Genomic DNA, 25,450 nt, shown 5'->3' on the forward strand with positions numbered 1-25,450 from the left:
GAAAAGTGAGTGCAGGAAACAGAAAAGGAAAGCACTTTTAAAGATATAAGGAGGTGTGTGAGGTACACCTCTGTGGATTTCGGAGAAGTAAATCCACAAGATAGTAGTAATCACATACAGATACTATGTAGGGTGAAATACATACTGTAATAAATCCCATGCACAGGGGATGAGTAAGAAAAGTACTGCAAGGTACTACACATGGCAAAAATGTATTGCCTAATACTGAAAATGGATGAAGAGTGTGACCACATGAAGCGGAGAAAAATTCCCTCAAGTTGAGTGGAAGGTGTGGAAGATGCCCACACTGTACGAAGTAAAAATGTGAAATGCAACATGGGCATTAGAAGTGGAAGTACCACGTAAAATGATGTGAAGAACAAACATGCGCATACAATAAACTTATACTGCAATGTACTGTAACAGTGTGTGGTGTTTCAAATACCACACATGTATACCTAGAAAATGAAACCTTCATTTAGAGGATAAGAATGTGTGGAGGAAAACCACCCAAAAAGTGGTGATACGAAGAAGCTAAAGAAGGTGGTGTGAATTGAGTTGCCACATAGTGGAAAACATATGATGTGAACAACGTAATTGTAGAACTATCCACCACTTTTTTAAAACAAACTACACAATAAAAATGCAATATGTAGTAACAGTTAGCGCTAATAACCAGTTAAAGCAAGTACATGAAAATCATGTCAAGGTTATGAAAATGATAAATGCCATTTGATATGAGTTGAGCTTGAAAAATCAACTTCAATTAAATATAACAGAAGGAAAACTAGAAAATCTGCATTAAACAGGTGGAATATTATTTTCCTTGAGGAGATGCGGTGGTGAAAAGTAACCACTAGAGGGCAGTGTTGTAAAACTTAAAGGCCCACATGCATCAATGTTTGAAATTGCGATTTCTTATTTGCGATTTTTAAGGAATCGCAAATAAGGAATCGCAATTGTCTATTCATGATTGTTTTCGCATTTTTTTTGCAAATTGCAAAAAATCGAATTTTTTGGCGATTCGCAATAAAAATGCGAATTCTTAATTGCGAATACGCATTTTGCGAATTCGCAAATTGCGAAAAACGACACATGATGAATTCCATCAATCTGATTGCCAGGAAGCCAGTAAGGCAATCACAGGCACCTGGGAACTGGTTTGACTAAAGCTCTGGCAGTTGGACTTTGAGGCTGCTTTGAGAGGTTGCTGCTGCAGTCTGTGTTCTTCACTTTTAAGGAGAAATTGAGATGGAAAACCAAGTAGAAGAGGGGCCCTCAAGAAAAAGGAAAATAAAGTTTTCCGATAAGGAACTTGAAATCCTTATTGAAGAGGTGGCTGACAGGCATGAGCAACTTTTTGGCAAGTTGTCACATAAGGTGCCTGATTCTGTAAAAATAAATATTTGGCTTAACATACAAACCAAGGTGAATGCTGTTGGTGTTGCCCACCGTGAAATCAGCAACTTACTAAAAAGGTGGTACGACTTGCGTAGTCACGCAAAGGAGAAGATTGCGTCAAGAATTAAATCAGCAAAAAAAACAGGAGGTGGTCCCCCCAAAGACATACCCACAACCCCTTTGGAAGACCTTGTGGAAGGGACACTTTTGACTGAGGCAGTTGTGGGTGTCATGAACATAGACACATCTGATCTCATTACCCCTTCTGAAGGTAAGTCTTAATATAAAATGTAAGAAAAGTAAACTTAATGAAATACTTGTGGCCTTTGCCAAAGTGAACATAGGGAAAGCTTGCTTTTTAATAAACCAATTACTTATTACATTACATTATCTGAAGTTGCCAACTCCAGAGTAGCAATCTATTCATGCTTTAAGCAATGCATCTTGGGAAATGTAGTTTCTAACATTAAGTAGTAGGGTAACATTCATAATCGTAACTTTGACTGAGACACAGAGTAAAGTTAATGTAAATGAAACCATGTCAAGGAAACAATTACTCATAATGTAACTTTGTTTTTATTTTCACATTTAAAAAGCAATTTCTAAAGTAAAAATATGTTTGCACTTTTTCAAACAGAATTGCTTCAAGAATTAATTGAGCAAGATTTGAGGGATTTCAGTACCCTAGAAATCCATGTAAATGAAGAGGCTAATAATCCAAGTACTTCCACTGCTAATCTGCAAGTGAATGAAAGGCAAAGAGTACGCCAGTTACTACAAACTGATTCAGAGGAGGGTAACAGTCAAAGTAATGCAGTGACAAGACCTGAACCAACACCAACAGTCACCAATGCAAGGCCTGGTAGGCGAAGGAGGCAAAGTCAATTTTATAGACGGCATTCTAAAACATCAAACTTGGCCACATTTGAAGAGGGATCCACCACTGGCAGTAATGTGGAGGACAAAATATTGAAGATACAGCGCCTTCAAGGCAAAGATGTTAGAATTATTAAAGGCAAAATAGCACATATGTCTAAACAACTTGGTGGCATTCACAGCACTATGAATAGGATGGTTGAGGCTTTGAAAAATGGCCATGCGGCAACTGCTGAGAAACTTGACAGGATTGCTAAGTCATTAGAATCAATGTGCACAGTAATGAAAATGCAACATAAGGAAAGTTTGAATAGGCACCTGAGGCTAATGACCAGCTTACATGGTCAGAACAGACAGTTGTCACGTATTTCTAATTGTGCAGAAAAAATCTGCAAACAAAATGTTGTCATGCAGGAAAAGTTAAATAATGTTTTTGTTGAAATTTCAAGGGGAATGGTGAGAGGGAATGAATTAGTACATGTTTGAAACAGTAGTGACCTACCAGGGATTACTTTTTCTAATTTTGACAGTGTTGAGGGTCGGAAAATTGTAGACCCACCTGAGTGTGCCATTGCTGGGACAAGACGTAGCAATAGAAAGCTGAAAGAAGGGTGCCTAATGGTTTTGGAGAAAGATAAAAATGTTGGGAAGGCCTTAGGTGTGCGCGGCGTAAAAAGTAACATGATATCAATGTTTTTCCCATGCATGACTATTTGAAGAATGTTGCATTTACAAAAAATTACATTTTTACAAGGATTACTTCCTTTGAACATGTCATTATTTGATTTAGTTATTTGCAGAAAAAGGTATATTGAAAGCACATCATCTTATGTTTGTTGAAAGAAATTAATATTATTATGGCAAAAACACAAATAAAGCATTGTGTAATCTCAGCTCTTCTTCCTTCTGCTGCTTCTGGTTCATGTTGTCTGGCTGGGTGTTGCTGGGGTTGATTGTCATTTGGCGGTAAGAGATCTTCTTCTTCCAAATGTATGCCTCTCTCTGTTGCCATGTTGTGTAGCATTGCGCATGCAGCAACTATTTTACAGCAAACTTTTGGATTATATTGCAAAGTTCCACCAGTCTTATGCAGTATGCGGAACCTTGATTTTAGAACACCAAAGGTTCTCTCAATGACATTGCGAGTTGATTTGTGAGCTTGATTGTAATGTTGCTCCTTTCTAGTTGCTGGGTTGAGGTATGGAGTCAATATGTAAGACCTGACACCATAGGCACTGTCACCTTTCAAGAAACATAGATATATAAATGACATTACTAAAGCAGTGAAAGTGTATGAATTTTCCTAATTGAATAAAAATTGATTTTCCATATTTACCTAGCAAATAACCATCTCCAAACTGTCCAGCAAGAAGTCTTGCATGTATTGCGCTGTGCTTAAAGATGTATGAATCATGGGCACTGCCAGGGTAACTAGCCACTATGTCAGTAATAATGGTCTTTGAGTTACATATCACTTGAATATTAAGTGAGTGGAAACATTTCCTGTTACGGAATATATACTCATTTTCTGAGGGCGGACAAATAGGTACATGTGTCCCATCCACACAGCCTATTACATGTGGGAAATGTGCCATATTATAAAAATCTACTTTTGTTTTTAACAAATCCTGTTGAGAATTTGGAAACTTTATGTAATTCCTTATTCTATGCAACATAGCATCCAAAAAAGCATTAAAAAATCTTGAAAGGGAGCTCTGGGAGACACCGCCAGCAATGGCTACTACTCCCTGAAAAGAACCAGAAGCTAGAAGGTGTAGAGAACACAGGACTTGTACATGAGTAGGTATTGCTTTTGTCCTGCGAGTCTCCCTTTGCAAAATAGGGTCTAAATCATTAATTAAATCAAAAATTAAATTACCAGTAAGCCGGTACCTATCATAAATCTCATCATCAGTTTGCCCAAGTAAGGTTATGCGTACTCTGAAATTCTCTCTTGTATCTGCCTTCTCCTCCATCCTGCAGCTACTCTCAATCTGTGGCGGCGAGCCAAAAAGAAAAGTGCTGCCATTGTGCAATGCTCCTGGAAGTTCTGTGAAGCCCATCAAGAGAGGGAACTTGAAAGACATCTGCCTTATATACTGTAGCTGCCAATCAGCAAGGCACTTCTAATATGTGTTCTGCCCTAAAGAGCAGTGGAGATGGATGAGAGATTCTAAACATATATGACTCTCTTATTTGCACACCCAACTGCCTTTAAACTGTTAACATCATCAATTTCCAAGAAGATATGTTTTTTGAAGAAGCAGCATAAATGTATAATTACATTATGTGCAACTTTGCCTACCTACATTACAAAATTTACCATTGTGTTGTGTATGGAAGGGGGAATTTGTTCAGGACATCCCTCCTGTAACATCTTATTTTTTAAAAACCATTGTGTGCATGTGTGAGGTCAGAAACCATCAGCCTTTGTCATATTTTTACATTTAAGGTCTGATTTATTTACACAAATAGAAATCCGGCATTTTGAAAAGCTTCTTCCAGTTCCCTAAAGGCCCGCTACAGCTGTTTTCCTGAAGAACACAAGTTTCCCAATGGCTGCGAAAATTTAACATTAACTCTGACAGCTTCTTATTTTGGAAATGCAAATTGCGATTTTATTAAAAATCTCAATTTGCGATTTTTGATGCATTAGAAAAATTCGCAAAAAAATGCGATTCGCATAAACTGCGAGACATTTAAGAAATCGCAAATGTACTTGCGATTTCTTAAAATGCGAAAAGCCACAACAAAAATCATGCATCTCAAAAAGATAGATTGCATTCGCAAACGGGTGAATTGTGCGATTCGCACCGATTGCGAATGCAATGTACTTTGATGCATGTGGGCCAAAGTACAGTACTTGGAGAAACATCAGATCGACGTGATGAGGAGAGTTTCCAAATCCATGTGAAAGGCCAGCGCATTTAAAAATATTAATGAAACAGTACCTGTGGAAGATCATTTTGGGCGCTCTCATGTTCTGGAGTAAAATTGATGTGAGAAGTTAGCCAGTTTAAAAGTAGTAAAACAGTACCTGCGGAAGACCAAATAAAATGCTGCAAAGTCCTTGAATCAAGTCGATGCATCGGAAAAAAGGCACAAAGAAGATTGAGAGGGAAGCTTGATTTGACTTCACTAAACTTCCCAGAAGATAATGACATTGTGATTGGCACAAGACGTAAAATGCAGGGAACTGCAGATGAAGTGAAGAAATGCACAGATTTAAAATGGCAGCATGCTTTTGACGGTGAGCTGGGTGGCTCACGGCGGGAAGATGCTCTAAAAATCGCTGGACAGCTGTGGTGACTGGGAGAAGTCGTCACAGAGGGAGGTACGACGGGCACAGGTGAGGAATGCACCCGCTGTGTAAATGCTTGCTGTGAACAGCTCGTGTCATGTTTGAAAGAGGCATGGCAGTTTTGATATAGATGGCGGTTGAACTGCCGTAGAAGAGGGGCAAGTTGTGAGAATGAAAATAAAATGTACTCACAGATAATTGTGTGTCCTAATGTTCTCCCCATTACAAACACAGACCTTAGTTTAGAAGAGTGTTGGCGGGCAGCCACAGAGAAGAGGAGGTGTGTCATGGCCAAAGTTGTTTAAGGCATTGACACAGAGGACTCTTCACACACGTTGCTGACTAACGCTTGTCATCACGTGTAAAATGGTGCCGAGGCAGGTCAAAGCAGGCATCGGCAGTGAATCTGAAATGTTGGTTAATTGCAGTGTAGACACCTTCTGCACCTCAGAAGCAAAGCCGGGTACTCGCAAGCCTTTCATGTGAAGAAGACGTCAGGGAGGCAAGCAAGGGTAACAAATTCAACGGCAGCTGAGGTAGACAGGGAAGTGAAGCAAAGGTGGCACACTGGAGTTGAGGGCGATGCGGACAATCGATGTCACAGGAATTGGGATGCAGGAAGGTACCGGCATATAGGCAGGTGCTGTAGGCAGAAACAGGGAGGCAGCAGGATTCGTAGGTAGAAAGTGGCACTTTTGGTGTTGAGGGCAACCGGTGATAGGTCACTGGTGGGGCGTGTAGTGCCAGATGAGTTGAGCTGCTGCTTCTGAATTGTTGTATTGATGGAGCGAGGTGGTAAATGCAAAATTGTGTGTACCACTCGTGAAATCAATGTTCCATAACGTTTACATTTACTAATGGTGTGATGTGTTTGAATAATCAACCTTTGAGTAATTTGCATACACGAAAAACATATGGGTAAATTAACCTTGCTTGCATGGAATGAAATAATTAATTAATACATGTTGTCATTGTGATGTGAATTAACGTGCAGCTTAAATTATAAACAAATGCAATTTAAATGTGCTTATTGTAAACGTTTTGTGCTAAAAGGTCGCTGGATATGTAAGTATAAAACGCATTTATGTGGCTTATTTGCTAGGTAACAACTAATAGGGAAATATTAGAATGGTGGGAGGTAAACAGAATGGTTTCATTACTATAAAATAACATGAATTTATGTTTGTTTCTATGATAGTTCCAAAATTTGGCCTGTGAGGCCTATCTGAAAATGGCTGCTTTGAGTCACTGCGAGCGAGTATTGGTCTTGGCATGTGTATCTAAAATTTCTGCCAGCGCAAGTGAGCTGACTGTGCTTGGATGCGAAGTTCAAGGCCACCTTACCCCGGAACCAAGGATGGGTGCCAGGCATGAACGATGTAATTCCCAGAGCCTGGAAAAGTTAGCGTATGTTTCAAGTGCAGGATGCGCCTAGGCCACGAACTGTCTTAAACAAAGAACCTTTATTTTTCTGATGATTCATTGTGTAAAACATGCTGTAAGGATGAGGAAGCACTCATTTACCCCAAATTTGTCCAATCAGAACTCGAATTGGTGATGTTAGTTACTTTTTTAGATAGCCTAAGCTAGAAAATAGTGTATAAAAACCCCTGATTTTACTTAGACGGGGTCGCTCTTTCGATTTCCTCTGGAGATGCTGCTGGACTGAAAATCGACTTCTTGGATGTAAGAACTTCGTTTTCTGTCTGATTATTTTTCTTTGAAGGGTCTGTTAGGATAAGATGAGGGTGTTAGCTAGGGATGTTAGGAGAGAATGAATTTGTAACTATCTGTTCTTTGCTAAACTTCACTGAACTTTAAAATAAATGTCTATTTCTGAGCTTTAAAATAAATTATCATTTTTGACAACAAAGTTAAAGATTCTTATTGTATAAAGAAAATAATAAATGCCTAAATGTCGGACATACTAAAAGTTTGCTTTGAATAAAATTTAGATAAATGGAAAAGTAAAAGCTGGTCTTCGGTTTTTCCTACGCCTAGTTTTCGTTCTAGCAGATCCATTGCCATTATGGTGGTGTGTCTGAATAAAATGGTGTTTAAAATGGAGCCATGGTAAATTGCTTTACATTGCAGGTGTAAATAATAAATAGTTAAATAGGTTTAGACACTCCACCAATGTTATAGTAGGACTCCTAGGTTGATGGCCAAATCTCTGAGCTGAATTAAATGAACAAAGTAAGTATGCAGTGCAATGGGCCCCACTGTTGAATGTTATGCATGTTTCTGAGGTTATGGAGAAATGGTCATGGTGATTTAAAATATGTTTTGGAGTCCCACTGTAGCAGTCATAACTTGGTAGCAGAGTAGTGGTTGCTAAAGAAATTAGCTAAGATTATGTGTAAAGCACTATATAGAGTTTAAAATGTACAGATTTATGAACTAACATCTGTTAAGTTCGTATTACGTTATATGTAGTTCAGAAAAAGCTTCCAAGTGTTGTGTGAAGCTAGTGCCTCTGTCGGCAGGCAGAGGAAGTGTGGCAAGTAAAGTCGCACAGTGCATTGGTCTGTTTCAAAAAAGTAGTATTGTCATATATCACTGTTTAGGGACATTAGGTGTGAAAGGATAAATGTATAGTGAGGACAGTCTATGATATCTCAGCTTTCACGTACAGTGATCATTGCGTATCCTGACTAAAACTTATCGCTGAAGAAAATAGTAGGACTTAACCCGAGCTTGATAGAAGGGTAAACGAGTGGAGTCTAGTTTACTAACGATAGAGGAATTCTGTGTGGGTTAGCTAGAAGCACTGCCTACTGGTGATACAGAGTTTATGTATATATGAATAGGCTTTTCTGTATAAACGTGTGCAAATGTAATTGCAATACGCGTTCAAGTGAAACTTTGGGATTGTCTCTAAGGAGGTGAAAAGAGATCTCTGTATGTGCTTTCCTGGAGAAATGAGTTCATTATTGCCTGATAGAAGGGTAAGGCCAGTAGTGTTGCTTTATTGACGAGTGTAAAATTCTGAGGAGATAAGCGTCGTCTACTCCAGTTACAGAATGCTTGTGTGACTGGAAAATTCGATCACTTTATTAGCGAAACAGGCAAATGGTATTGTTTTCTGTAAGTTTCTAACTGATTTTGTAAAATATCTTGTAAATACGGCTTCTTTAAAAATCCTTGTGAGGGAAGGGTTAATGGGGGATGTATGACCTTACAACGCAGGCTATTACAACGCCTGACTTTACAACGCGGTTTTTACATCGCATACCTTTACAACGCATAGCGCTTAGAGGTGCTGGATAGTGAAAAGTTTAATTTTCTAGTCCAACTCCAGTCCCCGTAGACACTAGGGGAGGTGTAGGATAGAAAATTAAACTTATTCCCTATACTAGAGCGCCCCCCAGCGTAATGCGTTGTAATGGTTTGCTTTGTAATGACCGCGTTGTAATGGTAGTGTGTTGTAAAAGTTTTGTTGTAAAGGTTGTTCACCATTAATCGGTGCTGCAGAAGCCGAAGCGCTGGTGACGTCAAAAGTGTCACGCTGGGATTGGTCCTCGTGACCAAGTCAGAGTAGGAGCTGATAGGTTCATCACGAAAAAGCAGCAAAGCGATTGGTTAAGAACTTAGAAAGACGTATGTTGTTCTAATTAATGCGTTAGTGTAAACCGCGCTGTTATAGGTTGGTGTACGGAACAGCAAACAGGGAAGTGTGCGATCTTTTGTAAGACAGAGAATTATCGGAGAAATGTCTTATTATTACGAAGAAGAGAAGAAGAAACCTTCATGGTTTAAGAAATTAAAGAATGTCTTTTCAAAAGACAAAGAAATTGTGACTAGAGAGGGAAAATTACTTCCTCCACCGAAAACACCCGCTTCTTATATGTTATCAAAATATGGTTACCATACATGTGTTTGGTTAGAGAACTGGGCAACATATACTCAGGATGATAGTGTGTTAGCTTTTCCTGAAGAAGGATCACTTGATTCAGCAGTTTTGAGAAATGTGAGAGACAAAATGATGAAGCTTGAGCCGAGACCTGGACCGACACAATTTGAGGCTTTAGTTGCATGGGAAGATGAGATGCATGAGCAAGAAAGTGAAAGGCTATGCAGGCATATCAGACCAAGAGGTAGTGGTCGAAATTTATGGGGTGAAACTCATGAAAGCAGGATGCGTAGATGGAGAGACAGTAATATGTTTGATGGTATGTATCCAGTTAGGTTAGTGGATGAATATGAGGGTCGGAAATGTACAGAAAAGAAAAAGAATATAGAGACAGCGAATCAAAGTTATGATGACAGTGAATCAGAAGATGCTGTATTAGAAGAAATATTAAATAGGAGACCGCCACCATATCAGCCAAGTTCTTTATGGACTACTCCGAATGCTCCAACAATAGATGAAAGAAATAATGAAACCCCAAGACCATATTCAAGTTTAAAAGATGTGCCAGACAGAGTAGAGGTTAGATATATTCCAAATACACCTGTTGCGGAAGCTAGAATTACAGGTACTCCTGTATCAAGGAATGATTTGCACAGAAGTGTGCAAAGTAGTGAAAATAGAAATGATGTGCAACCAAGTATTTCTGATTATGAACATTCTACACATGAATTAATTCAGAACCTTACTAAAAACATGGAAGCAGTAACTGTCCCTGTAATGATAGGGCCAGTAATACCAGTATTTGAAAATCAGAAAATAAAAGAACCAAGCTTGACAATCCTGTTACAACAAGGTTTGCAAAAAGAAAGGGAGAATATTTATCCTGAGTTGTCAGAAATAAAGCAAATTGTTAACGTGAATCCACCTGAATTGACTTTTAACCAAAGTTCATTGTACAAATATCCGATTGGTGCAGAATCTGACTCTGCAACACCAGAGAGAAGTCTAGATAAAATAGATTTAATACAAACTCCTGTAGGACCGTCAGATATTGAGTTGAGTGACTGGATTAAAATTTTGAAATTAAAAGAGAATGAACCACAAATATTGGATGTAGCAAAGCTAAAAGTGGATATGGAAGAATTAATTATTGGAACAATTGGTACAGATAGACTGAAAGCGTATCAGGATGATGAACTTATGTTCATGTTCAAAAGCATTACATGGAGAGCTAAAACAGTATATGATCAATTGGAGGTATTAGCAAGTGAAATGGGAGTGGAATTTTCAAAATTCAAATCATTGCAGAAATCATACAGAGTGGATTTTGCAGAAAGAGACATTGAGAATATGAATACTGCAGGAAGGTTGTTGCAAATAAAAGAGCTAATTGTACTGTTGCGAAGATGGGGAGATGTAAATAAATGGAGACTTAAGTGGGCAAAGAAGAAAGAAGAAAATAATGATAAATCCACATTAGCTTTTCTGGTTAGGGAAAAAGAGGCAGTAACAACTGAATTTCCTATGAGAGAGATACCTGGAGGAGGATATGTACATGTTCCTTGGAGCAGACAGGATATATTGTCATTTACGAATGATTTCCCAAGATTGAGAGAGAAACCGGTAGAGTGGTATCGACAAGTAGATAGATTTGTGAAAGTGTCAAACGTTCTGTGGATTGATCTAGATGGATTGTTTGACATAGTGGTGCCAGCAGATTTATGGACAGAATGCAAAATAGCTATAGATTGGCCAAGGGAAGAATTTGCCAGAGACAAAGTCACAGGAGCTCCGTTACCAGATGTAATGCGGAAATATGAACAGGTAATAGTATGGTTGAAAAATAAAATACCTCCAAAAGAGACTGATTGGGTAAAAATAGACATGACCACACAAGAGCCAAAAGAATCTGTACATTCATTTTATGAAAGATTGTTGTTAGTTTCCAAACAGTATAGTGGTTATGAAGAACTAAATGAGAAAGATATGAGCCACTTTATATACAGATTTGTGTATGGACTAAGACCAGAAATTTGAGACATGATTCGACATAACATGATAGGTTGGCAGTCAGGTACCGTGGATGATGTTCTGAGAAAAGAAAAATATTGCAGTGAAGAGATTCATGCAAAACAGAAAAAGCTGAAAGAGAAAGCCATGTGGGCACAAGTAAAGGTTGCAGATCAGCAAGTGGCGCAAATGGAAAATTAGAATGTAGGGAATCAAGGAAATTTTAAGGGTAAACCAAAGTTAGTGGGAAACATAGATGAACTAAAGAAGAAGCATCCTTGTTTTAATTGCGGCAAGTTAGGGCACTGGAAGAAAGAGTCTAAATGTCCGCCAAGAGTTAATATAGAAAATAATTCATTGAATTTGCAGGTGCAGGTTGAGGTAAATCCACAACAGCAACAACAGCAGATAGCAAATCAGCAAAGTCAGATGCCAAAACCGCTACTGCCAAACAGTGTAAACCAGCAGAGATACAGTGCAGAGACAGGATTCAGCAGAGGTGAACAGGCAAAAAGACCGCAAAGAGTGAATGCGTGTCCTCAGTATTGGTTACAAGAAGAAGGTGGCAGTGAGCAGATGAAAGTTTATGACGTTGCCTGATAGAGGGAGAAGAGTGTGTGCTTGGAGCCACTCTTGAGGTAGATCAGTCTGGTCCATTTGTGAATGGAAAGGTGAATGATGTAAAAATAACTTTCCTAGTGGACACTGGTGCTACCCGTTCTATTGTAAGATCAGTGGAAATTCAAAATCTTCCTCTCTCGGGAGAGAGCATCCAAGTTGTAGGTGTAGCTAATAGACAGATACAAACCCCTTTGACAGTTGAAGTAGAAAATGGAAGTTACAAAGATATGCATCGATTTGTGGTGTGTGACAGTAGCCTGTTAATCTGTTAGGTAGGGATATACTGTGTAAAATGAATTGTGCCATATATTGTTCACCAGATGGCATAGAATTGCAAACCCCAGATGAAGACAGTTTGTACAAAATGACGATGCTCATGATTGAGGCAGAGCAGAGCAAGTTATTTCCTGTTTTTGATCGAGAAAAGATTCTTGTTGAATTAAAAGAAGTGGTGAAAGAGGAAGTATGGGATTTTACTGGAAAAGATATAGGATTAATGAAAGGAGTTGAACCTGTAAAAGTTACAGTGAAAGAGGGTGCAAGTTACCCAAATATACCTCAGTATAGGATGTCTGCAGAAATAATTGAGGGAATCACTCCAGTGATTGATAAAATGATTGAGCAAGGGATTCTTAGAGAAATAGAAAGCAGCCCTTGTAATTCACCGATCATGGGATTGAAAAAGCCAAACGGAACATTTAGAATTGTTCAGGACCTTAGAAAGGTTAATAAAATTGTTGCTCCATGTTGCCCGATTGTTCCAAATCCAGCAGTGATTTTGAACCAAATTCCTCATGATGCAGAATGGTACACAGTAATTGACCTATGCAATGCGTTCTTTACTGTCCCATTACATATAGAAAGTCAGCCAATTTTTGCGTTCCGATTCCAGAATCGTATTCTAGCATGGTGTAGAATTCCACAAGGGTACACTGAGAGTCCATCGATTTTTAACCAGTTGCTAAAGAAATCATTAGAAAGTTTGAACATGCCTGGAGAGTCTGTATGAGTACAATACATAGATGATCTTTTGATTGCATCAAAAACAAAAGATGCATGTGTAACTGACACAGTAGCATTGTTGAATCATTTGGCAGAAGAGGGACATAAAGTGTCTCCATCAAAATTGCAGTTTTGTCAGAAAGAAGTACAATATTTAGGCCATAAGATTACAAAAGGAATCAGACAAGTCACAATAGAAAGAATCAAAATGATACAAGGAATGCAACCACCCAAAACTCAAAGACAAGTGAGAATGTTTCTGGGAATGGTAGGTTACTGTAGACAGTGGATTAGTGGATTCTCATTGATTGCAAAACCATTACAGAGATTGACAAAAGCAGACATCAGAGACCCAATAGTTTTGACTAAAACTGAAATGGAAGCATTTGAACAGTTGAAAACAACACTGTGTGAAGCACCAGCATTGGGAATGCCTGATTATGAAAAAGAGATTGAACTGTACTGCAGTGAGCTAGAAGAATGTGCATTGTCAGTACTAATTCAGAGACATGGAAAAATGAGAAAACCAATTGCGTATTTCTCAGCTGTTTTGGACCCTGTTGCAAAGGCTTTGCCAGGATGTCTGAAAGCAGTAGCAGCAACCAGTGTAAGTCTGGAGCAAAGTGAGGGAATTGTGATGGGATTTCCTGTGAGGGTGTAGGTACCTCATTCAGTGGAAATTCTCCTCACAAGAGCAAAGACACAATACATGACCAACAGCAGAATGACCCGTTATGAAAAGGTAATTTGGGGAGCTGAAAATGTGACAATTGCCAGATGTGTGAATGTTAATCCTTCTACACTCTTACCTGACATTGTTGAAGCAGAAGTGAAAGGTGAACTTGATCTTAAATGTCTGGATGTTCTTGAGTATTGCACAAAACCCAGGCCAGATATTAAGGATTACCTGAATCAGATTATGTGATGTTTGTAGATGGATCGTGTCTGAGGACAGAAAGTGGCATTCTGAGTGCTGCTTATGCCATTTGTACAGTAGCAGAAGTGTTGGAAGCATCTTATTTGAAAGAAATTCATTCTGCTCAAGTAGCGGAGTTGACTGCTTTGATACGAACATGTGAACTGGGAAAAGAGGTGAAAGTAACCATAGTGACTGATAGTCAATATGGTTATGGAGTTGATCATGATTATGGACAACTCTGGTCTCAAAGAGGTTATTTAACTTCTGCGGGAACACCCATTCGGAATGCTGAGTTCGTGAAGACACTGATTGATGTAATTCAGCTTCCTGCAAGAATAGCTTTGGTAAGTGTACCGCACATAAAAAGAATGAGGATTATATTTCTAAAGGAAATAATTATGTGGATGCCATTGCTAAACATTGTGTGAAAAATCTAATTTCAATCAATCGAGATAAAACGAAAGAACATGTTCCGAGTCCTTTGATGCTAACTACTGTAGTTGAGACATGGCAGGAAGTGAAGCAGATACAGGAAGAGGCAGAACCAGAAGAAAAAGATATTTGGTTAAAGGCAGGATGTAGACAGCGAGAAGAAGATGAAATTTGGGTTTACAAAGATGAAAGACCAGTAATGCCCAATAGCATGATTTCAGACATGGCTCAAATGTACCATGGTCAAGCCCATATTGGAAGAGAAGCCATGATTCGTCTTTTCAGAAAAACTTGGTATAATCCTAAGTTCAGGATGATTGCTGAGAGTTTGTGCCAAAGGTGTCTAGTATGCCAACAATTCAATCCAAATAGAAGTACTGTTGTGAGTTTGGGAGGGTGGTCCATTTACAAGAGTTCAAATGGATTTTGTGGAATTGCCTCCATGCAACAGACTTATATATGTTCTTGTGATAATCTGTTTGTTCTCCCGAAGGGTTGAAGCATTCCCCACAAGGAGGAATGATGGAATAACTGTTGCAAAATAGTTTTTAAGAGAAATAATACCGCGGTTCGGATTCCAAGTGTCCATTGAGTCAGACCGCGGACCACATTTTCAAAATGAGTTGATGCAAATGATCTGTGAAGCTCTGGAAATTCGCCAGAAGCTACATTGTGCTTACAGACCTGAGGATTCAGGGGTAGTAGAGCAGGTAAATGGACCCATTAAAAACAGAATTGCAAAGATGGGTTTGGCAACAGGGCTTAAGTGGCCAGGTGCTTTGCCACTTGTCTTGATGACGTTAAGAAGTATTCCTGACAAGAAAACGGGACTAAGTCCACATGAAATTTTGATGGGCAGGGTTATGAGACAAGCTTATGTACCTGTTAACAAATTGCTAGCAATAAATAATGATATCATATTGGACTCCTGCATGCAAAACTACCAAGTCTCTTAACTAAGGGGAAAGAGGTTCCTACAGCTGCCAACAATTCTGATATTGGGAAAGTGGACCCTATGGTTGCCAGCAATTCTGATAGCAGCGGGACAATAACTACCATACAAACAAAGTTTTTGTGGAGCAATGGTGATAGTAATTTACCCCTGAAATTAGCTAGTTCCTCAGAAGCAAATGGCGAGCCTACTCCCTGTGCACAGGGTGGGATTAATGGAGTTACCCCTGACACGTCTGTCACAGGCCATAGGGTTATCCATTTGCTATCTTGGAATGTGGCTGGGTTGCAAAAAAAGATGGTCCTACCAGAATGGAATGCATTTATCGAGAAGTTCGATCTATGCATGTTCCAAGAAACCTGGAGCTTCTTTGTGAATGGAGTGGTGGACCATCTGAGGGAGGAAGCGGCAGATGCACCATCCCTGGCGGGGGAAAAAACACCTACCCCACTCTTCACGGATTACACCATCTTGATCTCTAAATCCCCCACAGGCCTCCAAAAGCTCTTGGAACGTTTTAGTGTGCTTTGCACCGACAGAGGCCTTACCATCAACACCTCTAAAACAAAGCTTATGGCCATTTCACCTTCCAATAGATTTTGGAACAATGTTTTGCTTAATGGTGTCCCCTTGGAGCTGGTTGATTCCTTCGACTATTTGGGTGTTAGGGTAAACAGCTGGATGAAATAGAAAGATCACCTGGCCAAAATGCTATTAAACTACAAAAGAGTTTCAGGGGTGGTTTTAAGGGAACAGCGGGAGTCAACGAGTAAACCTGTGGCACCGACTCTCGCAATTTATGAAGGCCAAGTATTACCGGCTGCCCTATATGGATCCGAGCTGTGGGGGTTCGAGAACATAACGGAGCTAGTTACATCTGAAAACAAGTTTATGAGAGATCTGGTGGCCCTCCCAGTTTCCACCCCGCTAATCCCACTACAGCTAGATTTGGGTAGGTGACCCCTCAAAGACATAGTGAGTTTGCGCCCACTACTTTTCTGGGTGCATCTGAGAAGGACCGGGGAGCTCCACAACTATGCAGCAGTTCTAGATGAACTTATTTCGCTCAATACGGGTAACAAGATCAAGTGCTGTGTAATCTGAGGCACCTGGTTGTACAATTGGGCTTAAGTGAATCATGGACGAGCCAAACACCGCCTCCCAAGTTAGTGATTAAGAAGCTCTATTGGGACTGGGTCCAGGAGATGGCCACACGCAGAGGTGTAGGCGGTCCTCTTTCTGAGCGGTTCCTTGAGATCAAATGAACAAGAAAACTCGAACCCTTCTTAAACTTCATGGAGAAACCTCTGGATAGATCACTTTACCTAAAACTTAGGCTCGGGACTTTACCGGTGAATGATTTCACCTCTGGGTGGAATAACTTAGGTGATCTATCAAAAGCCTGTCCTGGATGTGCAGCCCCCAATGAGTCTGTGGCACATTTTCTCTTTGCCTGCCCGGCATATAGGGTCGCCAGGATGATATGGTTAAAACCATTATGCAAGGGACTGGGCCTTAGGTGTCACAAAATGGCCCTACGTGTCCTTGGCACCGACACGTCCTCTACCGCTATGGTGTGTGGGGTAGCTAAATACTTGGGTAGTGCATGGCAGACACGTATGAGGAGGGCTAACCCCACCCCCCATTTAACCTAACCGCCTGATGGCCCCATGACAGGATGTTTTTTTATGGTTTTTATGTATTTGTTTTTAGTGTATATTTTATAGATTTTAGAATTTGGGTAGAATATGATGTTATATGTATATAAGGTTTGGTGGGTTCCTGTTTTTTATCCTCTTAAACGTACTGTATAAATTGTATACTTTTATGATGAAATTCTTTATCGAATAAAGTACATCACAAAGCATATTGGACTACTGCAAAAATCTGTCTGATGTGGTAACTTCTGTGCTCCACCAGGTGGGAACTGAGTCAAATTCTAAAGAGAAAAATCCAGCTCATGATCTAGTCCCTGGAGACTGGGTTCGAGTGAAGGTACATCGCAGAAGAAACTGTTTGGTACCTCGGTGGCAGAAGCCACGACAGGTAATCTTGGTCAGTACTACTGCAGTCAAGTGTGCTGGATTGAAGAGGTGGGTACATGCAAGCCACACCATCCGTGTGCCTGCACCTGAATACCCATACAACGGTGAAAGTACAACTGACTCTGATTCTGAAGCCAAATCAGAAGAGAATCCAGATACTGAAGATCGACAGGAATGTGGACATCTGGAAGTATCAGAAACCAGTTCTGCGTCTGAAGGTGAAGGTGAAAGGGAGATTGTGGAGATACCCGATTCCGAAGATCAATTGAAAGGTCGAGAATCGGTAAAGACAGACACCAGTAAAGATGCAAATGCAAGTGAAGACAAGGTCATTGAAGTGGAAAAAGTTGAAGCGAAATCTGGAAACTCTGAAGGCAGGAACGGAAATCCTGAAACTGGGGAAGAGGAAGTGACTCACGAAAAGGATGAGATACCAAGTACCAGTTATAAAGGTGTTCCTAACAGAGTAACAGAAAAGAAAGCTGAATCTGATGAAGACAAAGACATTGTAAAGATCATAATCAATGACACAGTTGAAGATACTGAAAGTGAACTGATGACAGTTCAGATGAAATTACATTAAGAAAAAGTCCAATGAAAAGAGCTTGGAGAGTGGAGCATAACACAATAGAGCCAAAGACTAAGAGAATCCGTAAAGGAGACAATTGGCCTAAAGAAAATGGTGGACTAGGATTTAAACTTGTGAACAAAGCAAAAGAGGCAGAAGAGCAAGTGAATGAGATCACTAGCCAGAGAGAAACACTGGGAAAGAAAATAGAAGTTGTTCAAAGACCAAAAAGAGTAAGACGACCAAATCAGAAATAAAAATTGCCTGAGTGGACTTATATAATCCTACCACCCATTGCTGAAGTCAATAGTAGTCAAGAAAACTTGTACTGCCCAAAAGCAATTGGGAAAAGTGAGTAAAAGAAGTCAACTTAAGACAAAAAATAAATTTGAATTGGTATTCAAAGTATATGATAATAAGTAAAAGCCTGTAGTCCTGTGAGACAGATATTGTAAATATAGAAGAGGTCGGAGTTGACACAAGGTCGAAGAAAACTTGTTAGAGAAATATTTTGTAATATAGATTAGAATAGAATTGACACAAGGTTGAAGAAACTCTGTTAGTGAACTGATATTGTGGAATCTATAGGAGACACAAGGTCGAAGAAAATTGTGTTAGGGAAAATGCCTACTAATAATCATAAAACCAAGTGTTCTATTTTTAGAAAATGGTGCAGATGTTGTTCCATTTGTATGGGATTATTGATAATATTATGGATAATTTTAGCTATTGTTATTCCTTTCCAGAATGCGAGTTTGAATAAGCCAAATGAGAAAGTAGAAGTTCATGAGACTTATGTGTATAAACCAGAGTTGCATCAGGATAGGTCTATCAGTGATTATTCACAAAATACATTTTCAAAACTATTGCTTGAGTATAAAAACACCATTTTTTATTTTGTGGGTATTTATAGAGCGCGACCTATTGCTCCGAAGGGAGCATCTTGGCGCATGAATGTTGATGATTGCTATGTTTGTGTAAAATTGCCTGCATCAGTGTCAGAAGGTGTGACAAATCATCACCTTCCTCTAACATATGGAGTAACCTGTAGTGTGATTGCAAGTTTGTTTTATCAGGTTGGAAAATTGGAATACCATTATTCCAATGCAGATGATATTTTTGCTAAATTAAGAATTGATAATTCATTGAACAAAAAGAGACCTGGAAAAGTTATGGGAGAATATTTTTTACAAATGGAGGAGTTGTCTCATGAGTATGCTTTTAAACATAATTTGACATGTAAATTGAGAACGGAGGAAAAGACTTTTCTAGATATGGTTGAAGAGAGAAGAATTGCTTATAAAAGAAGTCAGAAAATAAAACATGAAAAATCAAAATATTGGACATTTAATGATGAAAATCTGAATGATAAGAATGTGAATGTAGCTATAAACATAGATACACCAATGTTAGGGAAATTTTGTATAAGAAGAGACAATACTGTGTATGACAATTATTTTGTGGGTGCAAGTCAATGTAAAGACACTAATAGAATTATAGGGTGTTGGGGATTTACAGGAGGAAAAGATCCTGTTTTCCCGGGTGTTTATTTTATTTGCGGAAATATAGCTTATTATAAGTTACCTGACCATTGGTATGGAACTTGTTATGTGGGATTGGTCTTTCCTAAAGTTTCCATGTAGATAGCGGTACTAATGGTAAACATGAGATAGGTAAAGTACTTAGTAGAAAGAAAAGAGAGAGTGTATTAGAAATAATAGGTGATGTTTTTGGAGCCCCGAAACCAGCAGTGGGAATTTCATTCAATGCAAATAGAATCCGAAAATTGTCTACAATAGTTGATTGATTGTCAACAGACACTGCAGGAGGTTTCCTGATGGTTGATACTGAAATGGTTGCCATGAGAGCAATGGTAATGCAAAATCGACTTGCCCTTGATATACTCTTAGCAAAAGAGGGAGGAGTCTGTGGAAATGGAAAGTGCAACATTGTTGTACTTATATTCCAGATAAAAGTCAAAATTTAGAGAGGTATATTACAAACATTACAAATTTACATAAAGAGATTGAACCACTGGAGGTTGAAGGTGTTCTTGAGAAATTAGGTAGAAGTCTTACAACAATTAAGCATTGGTTTCAAGAAATAGGTAGTTCTACAGTAGGTAAAATACTAATACTGATAACAATAATAGTATTAGTGATTTTTCTGATAAGATTATGTTGTATATGCAAAAGTAGGAGAGATTTTAGAAAATCAATTAAGAAGACAATTCAAGAAAGAAAAGCAAGAGAAAGAGAGAAGAATAAAATAGAGATGGAAGAAGTCAAAGAGAACATTTTTAAAGAAATAAAGGAGAAGGATACTAGAGAATAGATCATACTAATATGAAGAACTTGAAATATGTTCTGCTAAATTTTCCAACATTTTGAGAGAATATTTGGTGTTAGGATCACCAGATGAGGGAATTGATGGAGCGAGGTGGTAAATGCAAAATTTTGTGTACCCCTCATGAAATCAATGTTCCATAACGTTAACATTTACTAATGGTGTTATGTGCTTGAATAATCAACCTTAGAGTAGTTTGCATACACGAAAAACATATGGGGAAATTAACCTTGCTTGTATAGAATGAAATAATTAATTTATACATGTTGTCATTGTGATGTGAATTAATTTACAGTTTAAATTATAAACAAATGCAATTTAAATGTGCTTATTGTAAACGTTTTGTGCTAAAAGGTAGCTGGATATGTAAGTATAAAACGCATTTATTTATTCATTTATTTATTCCATTTGTATGGCGCAACAGCTACCCTAAGGGTTTCCGGGCGCCTTGGATCAGAACGTCCCATAGGGTCATAGATTCATGGTATCATTCTTGGTTGAAAAGCCATGCCTTGACACCTTTCCTAAATTTCATATAGTTAGGTTCAAGGCGCAGATTAAGCGGGATTGAGTTCCATAGTGTTGGTGCCAAGTAACCAAAGGAGCGTCCTCCTAGTGTTGCTCGCCTAAATCTAGGAACCTTAAATCTCTCCTGATGGATAGATCGGAGGTTCCGGGTCGGGATGTATTTATGAACCAGTTTGCGTAGATAAGCTGGTGCTTCTCCTATGTTTATTTTGTACATAAAACATAGTGCCTTAAATTTAACTCTGTTGCCCATCTTGAGCCAATGTAACTTGCGTAGATGTTCCGACACATGTGCTCGCATAGGTAGATGGAGAAGTATCCTAGCTGCCGCGTTTTGCACGACCTCAAGTCGGCGTATAATTTCCTTGTTGGCTTATTTGCTAGGTAACAACTAATAGGGAAATATTAGAATGGTGGGAGGTAAATAGAAGGGTTTCATTACTATAATTAACATGAATTTGTGTTTGTTTCTATGATAGTTCCAAAATATGGCCTGTGAGGCCTATTCTGAAAATGGCTGCTTTGAGTATTGGTCTACTCATGTGCATCTAAAATTTCTGCCAGAGCAAGTGAGCTGACTGTGCTTGGATGGGAAGTTCAAGGCCACCTTACCCTGGAACCTAGGATGGGTGCCAGGCATGAACGATGTAATGACCAGAGCCTGGAAAAGTTAGTGTACGTTTCAAGTGCAGGATGCGCCTAGGCCACGAACTGTCTTAAACAAAGAACCTTTTTTTCTGCTGATTCATTGTGAAAAATATGCTGTAATGATGAGGAAGCGCTCATCTACCCCAAATTTGTCCAATCAGAATTGGTGATGTTAGTTACTTTTTTAGATAGCCTAAGCTAGAAAATAGTGTATAAAAACCCCTGATTTTGCTTAGAAGGGGTCGCTTTTTCTATTTCCTCTGAGATGCTGCTGGACTGAAGATCGACTTCTTGGATGGAAGAACTTTGTTTTCTGTCTGATTATTTTTCTTTGCAGGTCTTTTAGGATAAGATGAGAGTGTTAGCTAGGGATGTTAAGAGAGAATGAATTTCTAACTATCTGTTCTTTGCTAAACTTCACTGAACTTTAAAATAAATGTCTATTTCTGAGCTTTAAAATAAATGATCATTTTTGAAAATAAAGTTAAAGATTCTTATTGAATAACGAAAATAATAAATGCCTAAATGTCGGACACACTAAAAGTTTGCTTTGAATAAAAATTAGATAAATGGAAAAGTAAAAGCTGGTCTTTGGTTTTTCCTACGCCTAGTTTTCATACTAGCAGATCCATTGCCATTATGGTGGTGTGTCTGAATAAAATGGTGTTTAAAATGGAGCCATAGTAAATTGCTTTACATTGCAGGTGTACATAATAAATAGTTAAATAGGTTTAGACCCTCCACCAATGTTATAGTAGGACTCCTAGGTTGATGGCCAAATCTCTGAGCTGAGTTAAATGAACAAAGTAAGTATGCAGTGCAATGGCCCCACTGTTGAATGTTATGCGTGTTTCGGAGGTTATGGAGAAATGGTCATGGTGATTTAAAATATGTTTTTGGAGTCCCGCTGTAGCAGTATCTTGAGGTAGCCTGGAAGTTGACGCGCAGGGCCTTTCCAAATTGTCGCCAATGTAATGAACAAGAAATAGTCCATTTGATGTTGGTAACTTCAAGTATGTTTATTTAGAAATGAAGTTACAAGTAAGAAGGTATATAAATCACAAGCCCCACCAGGAGCCGCCTGTATGCTGCTCAGCACATGGACCAACTGACTCAAACCATTCCAACATTCTAACTACCAACATTCTACATTGCACACATCCTGGCTGAGCAGCATACTACATCTGCTTTGACTGAAAGCAGAAAACCCAGCTGCAGGAGGGGGAAGGAAGGCAGGGAAGGTGGTGGGTTTTGGTTAAGGATAGCAGGTAAGATATTTATTTTTCACATGTGCGTCAGGGAAAAGAGGGCTTGTTATGTAGAGCTCATCCATTATCCTCTGCCCCTGCACAGGAGTTGAAGGCAGGGGCATGATTTTGGGGGCCATAGATACCATAAAATAAGATGGGTAAAAAGAGAATTACGGGGATGTTCCTCCAGGTTCTGAGTGACATCATAGACAAATTGAGCTTTTGCTCTTGTTGTCAATTTGATATCACTCCAAACCCCTATGTGAAAAACATCCCTGTAATTCACTGATACCCATCTTAAATTCTATATATAATGCTCCCCCTCTCAAGGTAGATTGTGGCAGTCTACAGGATTCTGTTATTTCCCATCACAAATTTAATTTATATGTCTGACCAATGGCTTATCTCATCCACTCCCTAAACCTTTTTTAAGTGTTTTTAATTTTCCTTTAAAAAGCACATATCTATACAACCTGGAAAAGCATTAGCATGGCATAACATATCCTAGATTCACAATGAAGATCCTCTCCCTAAACTTAAATATGTATATATCCGCTGATGACAGTGAAGTTATTTTATGATCTAAACATGAAGTTGACTGTCCTTTTCCAGTGGGGACTAAGTACTATTAGACATTGGATAGCCAGCTATTAACTCAAGTTAAACTATTACAAAACAGAAGTGTTGGTAGTAAATGGCAGACCTGAATTTGTTGTAGCTTCTTTCTGAGAACATTACAATTAGATTAAGCCTTGTTTGACGGAAGAAGGAAGAAGTATTGCAGAGGCAGCCCTTACTAAAACTGTAACTATAACTTAGATTGAATACCTTGGGCCTAACATTCCTGTGTGACTCTCATTGAGCAGAGGCACAGCAAGGGTCCACTTTTCCTGTCAGAAAAATGCAGATAAACCATGGATCCTGCAGTGGATTTATGAAAAAAGTAAAAGTCAATGTAACAAAAGTCACGGACAACCCAAAAAAAGTCTATTGTGGATTAAGAAATCAAAACAAGTAAAAAGCTAATGTACCACATACTAATGCTCACTAATAAAGGGGGAATATGTATGTACTCAATACGGAAACAAGCTCAACTTCCCTCTTGAGATAAACTGTTAGCCACAAAGAATGAAACCCTCTGAAAAACTATTGATGTGGTCATCAGTACATCTACACCTCTCACAGATCAAAATCTGCAATTGATCATTTGCAGACCAGAGGAAAGTGTCAACCGCTTGTCGTAGCTGGCGTGTCTGGATCCGAGAGACCTTGACTCCGAAGAAAGGACATTTCCTTTCAGTAGCCATCCTGCTGATGGAGAAACTCCCATCAGTCGATGCCTTTGGAAAGAATCCAAAGAAAGCATTCAAGTCAGAAACAAGAACATTTTGTAAGGGGACACAGCCCCTTTTTATACAGTAAAATCCTTTGTCTAGCAGGGTGCAGGCAATGTGAGAACCAGCTACAACTGGTTATAGGGAACTCCTTTCACTGGCTAGGCTGGGGACATCAGACGCACCACAGGGGGTAGAGCCAGCATAGTTTGGGGGAAAGCCCAGCCCTATTGAGGCCCAGGTGCACCCCTCGCCTCACATCAGCATGCTAATCACTCCATTCACCACCGGGGCAGACCCACCAGACTCTTGGAGCCAGGCTCACCAGCCAGCTTCAGCCAATCACACGCCAGACACAAATTACACATATATGCCAACTTCTAGAAGTGGCACTTCCACACTGGACACAATCATGCCGCATATATCATTGTGCAGCATTCAATCTCACGAGTTCGCACATACCAAACTCGACCCTGCACTCCCCACACATCAGGAACTACCATGGGCATACCTATTCCCCATTCATTCCTATGGGAGGGCAGGTCACTCTCACCACACACACAGAGAACTCACGCACTTTACACAGTACCACAGTGAAAAAGTGCGCAGAGGCCTAAAATCACCAACACCAGGTCACAGAAACAGGCTAGGAAAAAGCAAAAAGTTTCAGGATGAACCTGCCAAAAAGGTCCAGGTCCACAGAGAGCAAGAGAAATTATCCTAATTACGTTCTCCCACACAAAACTGATAAACACAAAATGGTAACCAGTATTGGGAAAAAGGGGACCAAAGGAAAACACCACTACTAAAGTGTACCTTAAACATTAAAAAAGAGTTGGAATAGACGCCTCGCCCACTAATAGTGGCATGCTTTATCATCAGCGCCTATACACAACCTGGTGGGATGATATCATCAGGGCGGACTCAATCAAAAGTGAGAGTTCTTAATTATGGTATTCTGCTGGATAGAAGCAAGGATCTATAATAGGCGGAAAGAAAACTGTTAAAAATAACTCCTGGTATACCCAAAGGAGTATCCTTTTTATTTAGGCTACCGTGGGTATGGATAAAAACAAGAATCCAGGTTTCTTAAGGGAATTAGTGGCCCAAAAAACTGTTTTTCATCAACATGTTTCAGCCAATGGTCGAAGTGGACAGGATCGGCAGGGCACAGCGTACTCCTACTTTTTAATTTTAATAGAATCTGTTCACCTACTTTTTTATTGTAAAAATGCATCCTAATATGGCAGAAATAGCTGGGCCTAAAGATAAGGCTCAGCCGTTCGTGGTTGTTTGGGGACGGGCGTGGTGGGCAGAGAAGAAAAAGGGCTCTGCCTTTTTTATCTTGCCGAGAGCAGACAAGG

At 39.3% G+C, this 25,450-nt stretch overlaps 1 protein-coding gene across 1 annotated transcript; it reads left to right on the forward strand.

The window, feature by feature from the left end:
* Window positions 1-1,251: 1,251 nt before the first annotated feature.
* Window positions 1,252-21,432, forward strand: LOC147692117 (uncharacterized). The gene is made up of 5 exons (XM_086939498.1): window positions 1,252-1,672; window positions 2,039-2,733; window positions 10,170-10,593; window positions 17,637-17,878; window positions 21,334-21,432. The coding sequence occupies exons 1-5, from the start codon at window positions 1,252-1,254 to the stop codon at window positions 21,430-21,432; spliced, it is 1,881 nt and encodes a 626-aa protein (XP_086795624.1).
* The last annotated feature ends 4,018 nt before the right edge of the window (window positions 21,433-25,450 follow it).

The sequence above is a fragment of the Lissotriton vulgaris genome, chromosome 9 (assembly GCF_964263255.1).
Source record: "Lissotriton vulgaris chromosome 9, aLisVul1.2, whole genome shotgun sequence".
Lineage (NCBI taxonomy): Eukaryota > Metazoa > Chordata > Amphibia > Caudata > Salamandridae > Lissotriton > Lissotriton vulgaris.